Source organism: Ascaphus truei, unplaced genomic scaffold (genome assembly GCF_040206685.1).
Source record: "Ascaphus truei isolate aAscTru1 unplaced genomic scaffold, aAscTru1.hap1 HAP1_SCAFFOLD_1636, whole genome shotgun sequence".
NCBI lineage: Eukaryota > Metazoa > Chordata > Amphibia > Anura > Ascaphidae > Ascaphus > Ascaphus truei.
In genome coordinates this window covers 22787-35547 of record NW_027454528.1, presented here as the reverse complement: position 1 = coordinate 35547, position 12761 = coordinate 22787, and the positions used below count along the sequence as shown (strand labels likewise).

Below are 12761 nucleotides of genomic sequence, written 5' to 3'. Positions count from 1 at the left end.
TCTTTATTTATTTAGCGCCATTAATGTACATAACGCTTTACAGCAGTAATACAGGTAACCTAATCATATAAATAACAAATAATACAAATAACACATAATGGGAAGAAGTGCTTCAGATATAAAAGTAACATTTAGGAAAAGGAGTCCCTACCCCGAAGATCTTACAATCTAATTGGTAAGTAGGGAAGAACGTACTGAGACAGTAGGAAGGTGTTCTGGTAAGTGCGTCTGTAATGGGCCAAGGTCGATGTATAAGGTATATAGTATAAGCATTGTAGCTACTCATATGCTTCGTTAAGAAGGTGGGGTTTAAGATGGGTCTTAAATGTGGATAGAAAGGGTGCTAGTCGGAAATTGAGGGGAAGGGTATTCCAAAGGTGTGGGGCAGTTAGTAAGAAAGGTTTAAGGAGGGAGGGCTTTCGACCCAAATGTGGTAGAGAGAAGGCATCCTTGAGCAGAATGCAGGAGTCGGGATGGTGTATAACGAGAAATTAGGGCTGAGACGTAAGGAGGGTCAGAAGAGTATAAAGCCTTAAAAGGAAGGAGGAGAATTGACTGTGATATGGGATTTTATAGGAAGCCAGGAGAGGGATTTCAGCAGGGGAGACGCGGAGACAGATTTTGGAAAGAGTAGAGTGATTTTGGCAGCAGTGTTAAGTATAGATTGTAGGGGAGACAGATAAGAGGCAGGAAGAGAGGGCAGCAGCAGGTTGCAGTAGTCGATATGGTAGAGAAGGAGGGCCTGTGTAAGAGTTTTAGCAGTAGAGCAACAGAGAAAAGGGCATATCTTTGTAATTTTTTTGGAGGAAAAAAACGACTGGTTTTAGCTACCTTTTGAATGTGGGAGGAGTCGAGTGTGACCCCTAGCCAGCGTGCTTGTGCTACTGGGAGTATGATAGTGCTTCCAACAGTAATGTACAAGGCCAGGTTTGGGAGGAAGTATGAGGAGCTCTGTTTTTGACAAGTTAAATTTGAGTCTGAAGGGCCATCCAGGATGATATAGCGGAGAGACATTCAGAAACTGTGGTTTGTAAAGCAGGTGTATGGTCAGGGGTTGAAAGTTAATTTGTGTGTCATCTTAGAGGTGATATTTGAACCCAATAGAGACCTGGGATACCCCCACAGCGAGATCGATAGAGGAGGAGGTGTTAACAAAAGAGAGACTGAAAGTACGATGGGAGAGGTAAGAGGAGATCCAGCTTTGTTACGGATATCAAAACACAAAGAACACTGTATGACGTAAGACACTGTACATACAGATAAGGCCCTATAGATGCACTCAAAATCTGAGGAGGGAGAACACCCTGAAAAATAAGCAACACAACAGAAGAAATCTGGACCAAACCTGAGATTTAATGTATAAATATGCTTTATTATTGATAATAAAATGGTTGGTACCGGAACATATAGTGAATGAGGTGAACTGAATGCAAAAAAGTGCTAGTAGGCAAAGTGCCTGAAGTGTATACAAAATTGGAACAATGAACGTAAGCACTATAAATCCAGAAAGCACTGAACCTATGCCTATGGTATAAGGCAATAGGGGCTAACTCTGGTGTGTGACGTCACTAGAACGCTATATATAATATATACAGTGGGAAAGGCAGTACCCTGCACACCAATATATGCTAGCCCTGTGGGGGGAGAGAAATGCAACAGGATCGTGTAGTCCAAAAGGTCTGACCCTCAATAACATACCCCTACAACACACGGGGGGAGAGGGGGTGGAAGAGGACAGAAAAGAGGGAAAGAGGACCCTGAATCACTTATCTGTACTGGCCTTGGGTACACGATCCGTTAAAGCAGCCTGGATGAGTGTCTCATGGAGTGTGCAGCTGAAGGGAACTCCCTTTCCCACTTTTCTGTCCCTGTGTGTAGTTACTCACTAACAGGGTCAGTTTTGGTGGGGTTTCACGCCTCTTATTGCTCTTTCACCATCACATTGGTTTATGTCAGCAGTCTTACACTTGTGTGTTTTTGTGCTACATTTACACTACTGATTTATCATTGCCACTGTTATGTTACTTATATAGAACATCATTGATGCATGATTGACAGTGATTATGTGCCTATACACACTTTAGTGCCCCATGTGAGTGTATATATTATATATAGCGTTCTAGTGACGTCACACACCAGAGTTAGCCCCTATTGCCTTATACCATAGGCATAGGTTCAGTGCTTTCTGGATTTATAGTGCTTACGTTCATTGTTCCATTTTTGGATACACTTCAGGCACTTTGCCTACTTGCACTTTTTTGCATTCAGTTCACCTCATTCACTATATGTTCCTGTACCAACCATTTTATTATCAATAATAAAGCATATTTATACATTAAATCTCAGGTTTGGTCCAGATTTCTTCTGTTGTGTTGCTTATTTTTTCAGGGTGTTCTCCCTCCTCAGATTTTGAGTGCATCTATAGGGCCTTATCTGTATGTACAGTTCTTACGTCATACAGGGTTCTTTGTGTTTTGATTACCTTCCCTGCCCTTTTGCACCAGTCTGTACTAGTGACCCAAGTGGTCACACTAGGTTGAGCGGGTGCATCTCTCTTTTGTCCTTTGTTACGGATACCAAGAGTATCAGAAAGGAGAAGAAGGTGGTCCACAGTATCAAATGCTACAGTGAGATCCAGTAATATGAGCAAAGTGTAATGACCTCTGTCTTTTGCAGCATTGAGGTCATTAGTTATTTTATTGAGATACTAGCTGTTTCAGTGCAGTGAGCAGTGTGGTAGCCAGATTGTAGAGGGTCTAGGAGAGAAATAAGTGGTGAGAAAATGTAGCAAACGAGAGAATACAAGGTGTTCAAGGAGTTTAGAGGCGATAGCAGGAGGGAGACAAGACGATAGTTAGGACAGGTAGGATCAAGCTTGCTGTTTCTGTGTAATGGTATAACAGTTGCATGTTTGTTTTGAAGGAGGAGGGAAAGGTACCGGAGTTAAAAATGTGTGTGAGTGTAGTGATTAGGAGCAAGTTGTTTTAGGAGATGGGAGGGAATGGGGTCAAGAGGGAAGAGAGAGAAGAGATCAGAAACGATACATCCTTGCATGAGAGATTTAGGAAGAAGTGCAGGATGTGAGGCGGATACAAAGGGATGACCTGACGTATGGATTCCACCTTTTCCTTGAAATAGTTAGCAAAGTCCTGAGGTGAGATGGAGGAAAAAAAACAGACAGCAGAGGATGGTTGAATAGGGCGTCAGAAAAGGAAGTCAACATGGGTTAGACTTGTGCAGACTTGTGCATGTTAATTAGTGAAGAAAAATGTGTTTGTTTAGCCTGGGAGATGGCCTGATTGAAACAGGATAAATTAAATTTGTAGTGATGGAATTCTGTGAGAGTGTCAGATTTCCTGCAGAAGCGTCCAGAGGAACGATTACAGAAACGCAGTATGCGTGCTTGGCAATTTAGCCAGGATCTGGGATTAGAAGGGCGAGAACAGCAGAGAGAAAGAGGGGCATGTAGATCAAGAGTGGAGGATAGGGCTGAGTTGTAGTTCTTGACCATGTTATCAGGGTCTTAGAGCAGAGCTGAGGGAGGAGCGCAAAGTGGTATCAAAAGCTGGTAGGTATATAGAGCACAGGTCTCTGCAGAACGATTTGGAGAACGGAGAGAGAGAAAATGAGATGAGATGATCAGAGAGAGGGAAGGGGGAAATGGTGGCAATCCTTTTGGGTGCTGGCTGCAGTCCACTGTTGAAAGCCAAAAGAAGAGGTTAGAGAGAAAAAACGGGAAGCGTAAGGTAGAGGGGTCATCACTATAGCAGTTGAAGACCACAAGGAGTGGCTCAGTGAGTAAAGACACTGACTGACACTGAGATTGCTGCAGGGGAGCCTGGTTCAATTCCCTGTGTCGGCTCCTTGTGACCTTGGGCAAGTCACTTTATCTCACTGTGCCTCAGGCACCAAAACATAGATTGTAAGCTCTACAGGGACCTGTGCCTGCAAAATGTCTCGGTAAAGCGCTGCGTACAATTAGCAGCACTATACAAGAACATGCTATTATTATTATTATTATTAAGGAGAAGAACAGGGGGAGTCCAAGGAGAGAAAGGAGATCCAGGGTTCAAAGGGATAGAGAAAGACAGAAGCGGGTTGAGTAGAGGTAGGTGGGCAATAGATGAGCGCCACATGAACAGAGAGCGGAGAAAACATCTGGATAGTGTGAGCCTCAAAGGAGGGAAAAGAAAGTGGGAGGAATAGGAAGGGTTTGGTAATGGCAGATAGAGAAGAGGAGGACCCCTGCCATCAGGGTGCAGAGTGTGGGCCACCATATTGATGCCTGGTTACCAGGACGACGCATCGCTGGAAGAAAAGTGTATTATAGAGGCCTCGCTCAATTCCCCGGCATTTAATTTAAATGCCTGGGGGGGAGAATGCAGGACCTCTAAAACTGCCGCCTCCCCATCCCCCAGAAAATCTAGCCCCCCAGTTTGCGCACTGTTGTTCTAGCTCATACACTTCTGAGCAGTACATACTGTAGGGGATCTTTCTTTCTGCTTGCTGATGATGAGACCAGATGTTCTGCTTCTTGTAACTTGACAGGACAACAAATTTGATTTTGCTGATGAGATACATGGAACAAAATTAACCAGATAAGCTTGTGATAATATTATTTTGTCGTGCCTGGACCATATTTTTTAAGTAGTGTTGTAATATATTGACATTGTGCACCCATTACTCAACCAATAGTCAACATTTCAAATCTGAAAAAAGAACTCTGACATTTGTACTACATTTTCTATAATCGCAACATCTTTCGTAATTTATTTTAGAGCTTCACAGTAAAATGTTATTGTAGGGTTGGTTTTAATTTTATTTCTGCTTATTATGCCATATCTACAGTATGCCATATGGTTTACACTTTAAAGGTTTATCTATACGAGGTTTAAACATAAAATTCACAAAGCATATTTAATGCAAGAAATTACAAACCATGCTCACCACCATAATTCACTTTTCAGCATTTTCTGCCTGAGATCATCTAAGCACATTTAATTATCCAACCTCTCTATTCACAGGTTTCCCTTATTTAGCTGCCCGGCGCATCTGGATTATGTGTAAATTGTTATGTCACGTTTATGCAAAATAAAATGCAGTTATGTGTAATGATCTTTCTGGCTTTATAAAGCAGTAAAGCTTGTGAATGAGAGCGATACATTTTAATAACAAGCCTTAGCAATCTTGTGGAGCACAGCAAAATATCTATCAACACAAAAATCTATGCATATAAAAACAAACTTCTGCAGCACATATACACTGTATTTGACTCTAAAGTTTTGACCATAGTTTCTTTTGTTTTGAAACTGTTTTGTATCTTGTAAACATAAGTCTCAATTAATCTTGCATGTGGTTTCACGTCCCTTGCTTATATTCTCAATGTTGGCCTTTTAGCTAAATCCAAGTTGTCCTCTTGTTGCATGCCCTTTTCTTCATTATCTGTTTCAGGTACTGTAATTTCAGTATGTCTGGACTTCCATGTTATACACTTACAATTCCCTTTGAATTCTCTAAAATAAGTCCCAGTGGTCTATGTGGACTTTATAGGTCTGCCATTGCACTTGTTCCATGATAGTACCTTTTGGCCCCAGATATCAGAGATGTGATTCCACAGACAAACTCTATCTCCTGTGTCCCGCGGTCACAATACTGGAGGATTAATGCTATGGGGGTTCCCATTCAGAAGCATTGACCCGCCGGAGCATGACTTGGTCAGACACTGTCCCTGGCACTGCAAACTTTAACTTTTGAGGCTGTGCCGCTGAAGACAGTAAGTCTAACTACATCTGTATCTACAGTAGCAGAGTATTTCCTTATACTGCATGTTAGTCTGAATTTTTTCATGAGTATTTCTGATTGTCCTCTTTTGTACTTAGGACATGGATTACACATTCTGTTCAATTCAGCTCCTTCGCTTGTGCTTTTACTGTTTCCGATGCCCTGCATATCTGGAGGGTTTTATCTAAGGTTAGATCTGCTTCAGAGACTCTCAAAGGCTTTCAATCCCACATAGTCTGCCAGTTGAATTTCTTAGGGGCCTTTGAATGATGAAGTGGTTGTCAAGCAAGTGTTTTCTTTACCCTCATTCTATCTAGTTTTTATCATAGAGCCGGTAAAGTTAAGGGGAGGGGGGATTTTGGCTGAGCAAGCACTTATTGAACACACAGTAACATTAGACAAAAGAAAGTACAGTAGCCAGAATAATTTTCCCATCTCCCCCCAGTCTGACTCCTATCTTTGAAAAAAATAATGAAAATACTTATAGGTGTCAGATTTAGGTATAAAAGACAACAATTAGCCCTTAAAGATGTTACTAAAATTAGTTGACTTAACCTTTTTTTAACACATTTTCTTTGATGCCACAGACTGGATCATGCCTTAACTCTGCCAGCACCACAACAGAGATTCAGACCAGTTGCTCCAATAGGAATGCACAGGTACAGGTGGAATCTCTGGTTCTGCCCCACCCTTCTCGCTGCTGTCGCACGGGAACCCAGATTTTTACAAGCAGTAGCGGGTGACTACGCGCCACAGAGGGCACATTCTCCCACAGGCAGCAGCCAGATTAGAACCAACACTAACACCACCCTAACTCCTGTTAACTAGTTTTAAATACCTGGGCATATGGTTTGACTCCCACTTAACATTCGGGATGCACATTGATACCCTGACAACCAAGACCTATGCCAAACTAGGGGTACTTTACAGGAACAAATCCTCCCTAAGTCTCCTGGTCAGAAAACGTATCGCACAGCAGATGCTAATGCCAATTATTGACTATGGAGACATAGTATATGGCTCAGCACCTCAAACCCACCTTAGCAAACTTGACACCCTCTACAATTCAATTTGTCGTTTTGTTCTCCAATGCAACTATAACACACATCACTGCGAAATGCTCAAAGAACTAGATTGGTCATCACTCGAGTGTAGGCTCAGTCACCTTTCCTGTCTTGCCTTCAAATTCTTTATGGGAAAGCTACCCAGCTACCTGAACAAGCTCCTCACCCCTACCACATGCAGCACCTATCACCTGAGATCAGACTCCAAAAGACTGTTCATGGTCCCAAGGCTCAACAAAGTATCCGGCCGTTCCTCCCTCTCTTATCGTGCACCCCAAAACTGGAACAACCTACCAGAGACTCTTACATCCACCACCAGTCTAAATTCTTTCAAATCTAAGGCTGTCACACATTTTAATCTGGTCTGTAACTGTTTCATACGCTCATAACATAAATTATCTTTAACTGTGCATGCAATGTCTTGTATATAATGTATACCCTGCTCATTATGTAACTGTATTTGTAAACATGTATTATTTGTCTTAACTCTGTGCCCAGGACATACTTGAAAACGAGAGGTAACTCTCAATGTATAACTTCCTGGTAAAATATTTTATAAATAAATAAATCTTCACGAAGAGAGGAAAATATGACTGGGTCACAAAATGTACAGTATTCTTTTTAGCTTCATAAAATATGCAAGTCTGCTTTTTTCATCATCATGGGCAAATATTTCTAATCTGAGAGAGAATGTATTTTGCAACTATTATGCTCTCATTCTAAAAGATTGCAAGGACTACATATGGGCCAGCCGCTCACAAAGAACTTTATTTTTTAATAAAAGAGGCAATTTATATGGAGGCAGTTTTTATATAAATCCTGTGTATTGGTTCCAAGTCTTTCCTGTCCCACCTTGCCCACTAAAATATATTGTAGTGCGCGGTAGCACATTGCTATGGCTTCAAACTTCCCTTTGAGTCAATTGTCTTTTTTACAGAGATACGTGAATGAAATATTGTAATTATTGTGTTTTTAAATTCTAATTACCAACTCTTTTCTTGTTAAGCATGAGAATCCCATTACTTGAAACAGTTAAAAAAAAATAATGATTTGAATTATTTTGCTGGATTGTGTTAAAGCTGCAGTTGTCTTTTTTTTTTTTTTTAATTAATTTGTTTACTTCAATAGTTTCATGTGGGCAATCTCTACTTACCTAAAGAACTGCATAGATGCAAGTCAATTCGTTCTCCATGTATTGATCGGTGAAATTTGGTGGCATATGTTTTTCTTCTGATTCTGTCACTCAGTGGAAGCTCATGAATATTCATGAGCACTCCTGCACTGACATGTGCTAGAAGGAGGGCACGGCTGACAAAGGGATGTGCCAGGGCTTGTGACAGGACATGAAGGGGCAGTGCCTTAGCAAATGGTTGTTAAAATAGAATACAAGAAAATTGGTCTTTCAAGTTGTTTTTTTTAAAACAGAAAATGCTAAAAGTATTTTTTCTTACTACAGAACTGATTTATTAAAAAAAACACACATGCAGGATATTGACTGAACTGCAGCTTTAATTCTCTCTTCTTTAAATGTTTTTATTGTATTTCTTAATTACTATAAGTAATATACATTTATTGAGATCGCTGGTATCACAAGTACTTTGCTCCTATGAAAAACTACATACAGATGTAGCAAGACTTACTGTTCCCATTATCACAGGTTAATAAGTGAACTGCTTGTCATTTCATTGCACATTGCAGCTTTGTGACTGCAGCCGACCTGTGGTGTTTTGAGGCTTCTGCAGTTATTTTTTATTAAGGATAGGTGTACATATATATATATATAGATGTAGCCAGGTCACCCATCTCACCTGGTTGCGCAGCATGGTCACGTGCACCGCCGAAGATTGCGACGGCTGCTTCCAAGGGTGGGGGCCGGAGCAGGGAGCCGCGCGTCTTCCCCTGCTTATGGCTGGTTGCCGGGGACGAGATCGGGCCGTTGCTAAGGCCGCGGTTGCGTTGCTAGGGTCCCGGCGGCCGGTGAGTAGGGCGCCGCCATTCCACAGCACTTGCGCATGCGCAGGATAGGCACTGGAGGCAGTGAGAGTTGCGTGAGTGCCAGAGCAGAATAGGGAACAGTCAGGCAGCCCTAGGGAGCTCGCGCATGCGCAGAAGGGAGCTAACAAAAGCCCGCGAAGCCCTAGGCCGTTAGGGAGGCTCTTGAAGGGGACTACAAGTCCTATGAGCCTCAGCAGTGCCCCACGTGACGCCAGGGAGCCAATAGGGCTGAAGAATCTCCCTGGAGAGGAGATTGATACATTTCGTGCCAGAGAGCATGTTTAGAGTTGGTGACCGGAGCAGCTAGGGGAAGGAGGTAGGGTGCAGGAGTCAGTGACTCTCTGCACTAGGCCAGCAATTCCCCTAGGCCCCAGATAGCCCTGAGTCATCTTATTGAAGTATTGTAGGGACAGGCCCTAAGTTAGGGATCTGCCCCATTAGCTACTTAATAGTAAGGGATAGAGAATACGGTGTGTCTTGCTGAGCGAGCTGGACTATTATCAGGGTGGGATCGCCCCTGATGGATCATCCTGTGGTGGATCCGGATATCGTGCAGGAGTTCGCCTGGATCCTTTGCGAAGTCCGTTGCAGGTCCGAGCAAGGTAACCCACACCCTCACGTGCACCAACAAGGCCTATCAACAGACATAGTGGCTGCGCAGTCACACACACACACTGGTTTATGACTTGGGGGTGCGAGACATTGGGTTGGGGTTACTGGACACGGGGAGGGGTCTCTTTGTACAAGCGTTAGCGTCCGCCGTGGCGCATAAGGTATTGGCGTCTGCCGTGACGCATAAATTGTTGGCGTCCGCCGTGGCGCAGGGGTAGAGTGGTGTGATAAGCTGTGATTAGTGTCTTCTCTAGAGAGGGACGCGTGTTATATGAAGTGTGATATATCTGTGTTTATTGTGTTCTCAACTAAAAGCTCTTTGGTTATCTCACATACGTGTACATGGTTATTGTGATTGTCCTGCGAGGAACCAATCCCCCTCTGGTGGGAGCCCTCGCAGGTGGAGGCGCTGCATCGAGTAAGTGGTTACTCATTAGTATCATAATTGCCCCAGGTTTCCCGTGGCGGAAGCTCAGACCTCCTGTGAGCCAGCAGGTAACGCACTGCAAACATGGTAACAATATATGTTCTCCGCCCTATAGTATAATCTGCGATAAGGTGGGGGAACACCCATTACATTTGGAGGCGCTGCTGAGATCTTAGACCTGGGGTGCCCTGTTCCATTTTTTTTCTCAAAATGTCACCCCCATTACCGTCCCCGTCTCGCTCCGAAGTGTGCGACTGGGCCGTGGAGCTACAAGTGCCGCCGCTTCACACGCTCGCGGTGAGCCGGGTTCCTGTTGATACGCCGTCCTCCTCCATACAACTGGCCTTGAGGCAGCACCCACATATCCGGGATGCTGTCAAAATAAGAGTGTTAGAGCGACGTAAGGATACAGACCGGGAGTATTGCTCCGTGCTAGTGAGTGTAGGGAAGGATATAACTGAAGATCAGGGGCCGTCCAGCTTGTGGCTCACAACGTCAACCGGTTCTTGCTGTATTGTTGTCTATCCTGAACTGTCCATAAAATCCGAACCCGGCAGCTCCCGCACAAATTTACAAGAGGTTGCTATGCATACATCGCCTTCACCCTCTGAAAGTCATTGCGGGGCCGATAGGCCCGCCCTCACCGACCATAGTCCACCCTTAAGTAGGGCCCACTCATCCTCTAAACCTGGGGATGAAATCCGAATGCTAGCTCAGGCCCTCCTAGAATTGGGGCCCTCCCGCTCCGAAGCTCAGACCTCGCAACAGTATCGCAAGCTAAAAATCTTTTCAGGAACCAAGCCAACCCCGACAGGCGAAGAAGCGTTCGACGCCTGGAGAGAATACACGTCTCAGGTTCTAGGAGATTGGACGTGCTCTGAGCTGGTGAAGCGACAACGCATAATGGAATGCCTACGCCCTCCCGCATCCACCACCATACAGATGGCTAAAGATCAGCACGCGGACGTCACCGCTCATCAAATGCTAGAGACTCTTGTGCGGGCATATGGGCGAACCGAGGACATAGGGCAATTGATGAAGCGGTATTTCAATCTTTGCCAGAAAGACGGAGAGGAGCTATCTGATTTCCTACAGCGAATTCAAGCAGTCTTTGGGAGATGCGAAAAAGGAAAAGTATTACGGCTGCCGAAGTGGATGAATATTGCCGTAAGCAATTTCTGAGAGGAGCTCTACCTGAACATCATATTGTAATCATGATGAAGCGCTATCTGATGCGAGGGGATCCCCCTTCCTGGGAGGAGTTAATGGATGAGATAAAAGAACATGAGGCCTACGCCCGGTTGCATACTCCCGCCAAGGTTAAGGAGCCTTCTAACCGTGACCCTGATAAGGCCGCTGGGGCAAAGGCCAAGAACACCCCGAACCAGGGGGAGGTTGTGTGTGCAGGGGTCAGGGACCCAGTGCACTAGGCCCATAATCCCCTAGGCCCAGCTAGGCCCCAGTCATTCAAAGGTTGGAGACCCCTCAGGGAACCACCGATGCACCTGCGGATGCCGACGCAGGGGATGACGCCTCCAACCGGGAAGGTTACAGCCAAGTAGGCCCTGCAGCTTTCATACCGGTGTTACTAGAAGGGATCTATGCGTCGGCTCTAATGGACACGGGGTTGCAAGTGACCATCATATACCGCCCACTCTATGAACAGCACCTCCGACACTGCACCCTGAGAGCGGCCGATCACGTGACCGTACAGGGGCTAAGTAATGAAGACTACCCCATTGATGGGATTGTAAGGGTTCAAATGGAAATACTCCAGCTGAATACCGGCAAGAGACACCCCATGCATTTGGCGGCCCTGGTATGTCCGGAGCCCCAAGACCAGTGCAAGTACCCGATCATCTTGGGCACCAACGCTGACATAGTACAAGCGGTGATCCGAGCGTATCTGAAAGAGACTAACGAGCTGCCGCTAGCCACCGCTCTCCTAGATCCGGTCCTACGAGAAGAGTGCAACCGGGTGTATGCCCTGGAACGCCATGGGGATCTCTACAACTGTCAACGGGGACTGACGACCATATTACCAGGGGGAGTGCAAAAGATGGCCGTCTGGTGTTGTTATCCTGCACGAGATGGGAGCGACCAGCTGTTCTCCCTGGAGAATACGCCTGAAGAAGAAGAGGTCCAGAGAGGGTATAGAATACTACCCGAAGTGAGGGAGTGGACAACTAAGATCCCACTCCGAACCCAAGTGTATGTACAGAATCTCTCCCCCTTCCCGATGGAATTTGATGCCGACCAGAAGTTAGGCTGTAAATATCTAGTCAGCCCTGTAGAAACCACGCCGCAGGTGAAGGCGGTGGCCGTGGATGAACGGTTAGTCGAGCTGGACTTTAACTTCGGTGAGTCGACGCTGTCCACCCAGTGGAAGGAGCGGCTGGCAACCCAGTTGAATCAACGACGACAGGTGTTCTCCACGAGTGAGGTGGATGTGGGGTGCAGTCGCAGCGCCAAACATGCCATTCGTCTGAGTGATGCAACAACGTTCCGAGAACGCTCTCGTCGCATCGCCCCGCGGGATGTGGACAATGTAAGGAACGTCATTCATGATATGGAAGATGCCGGGATTTTGACGGAGTCTCGGGGGCCCTACACGTCACCCATAGTGGTGGTGCGTAAAAAGAACGGATCCGTACGACAGTGTGTCGACTATCGAACTCTGAACAATCGTACGATACCGGATCAGTACAACCTTCCGCGCATTGAAGAGATACTGAATGCGCTGAATGGAAGTCAGTGGTTCAGCGTGCTCGATCTCCGATCCGGGTACTATCAGGTACCTATGAATACGGAAGATCAGGAGAAAACAGCTTTCGTCTGCCCATTGGGATTCTACAAATTTACACGTATGCCCCAAGGTATAT

At 45.2% G+C, this 12761-nt stretch overlaps 1 protein-coding gene across 1 annotated transcript; it reads left to right on the top strand.

Annotated features, from left to right (window-relative positions):
• The first annotated feature begins 10089 nt into the window (after nt 1-10089).
• On the top strand, nt 10090-11061 carry LOC142476648 (paraneoplastic antigen Ma2 homolog). Its single transcript, XM_075581861.1, has one exon. The coding sequence runs from the start codon at nt 10090-10092 to the stop codon at nt 11059-11061; it is 972 nt and encodes a 323-aa protein (XP_075437976.1).
• Nucleotides 11062-12761: the final 1700 nt, after the last annotated feature.

Bases quoted from the DNA above. Each gene is read 5' to 3' on its own strand.
- LOC142476648 (XM_075581861.1), top strand. From the start codon at position 10,090: ATGTCACCCCCATTACCGTCCCCGTCTCGCTCCGAAGTGTGCGACTGG.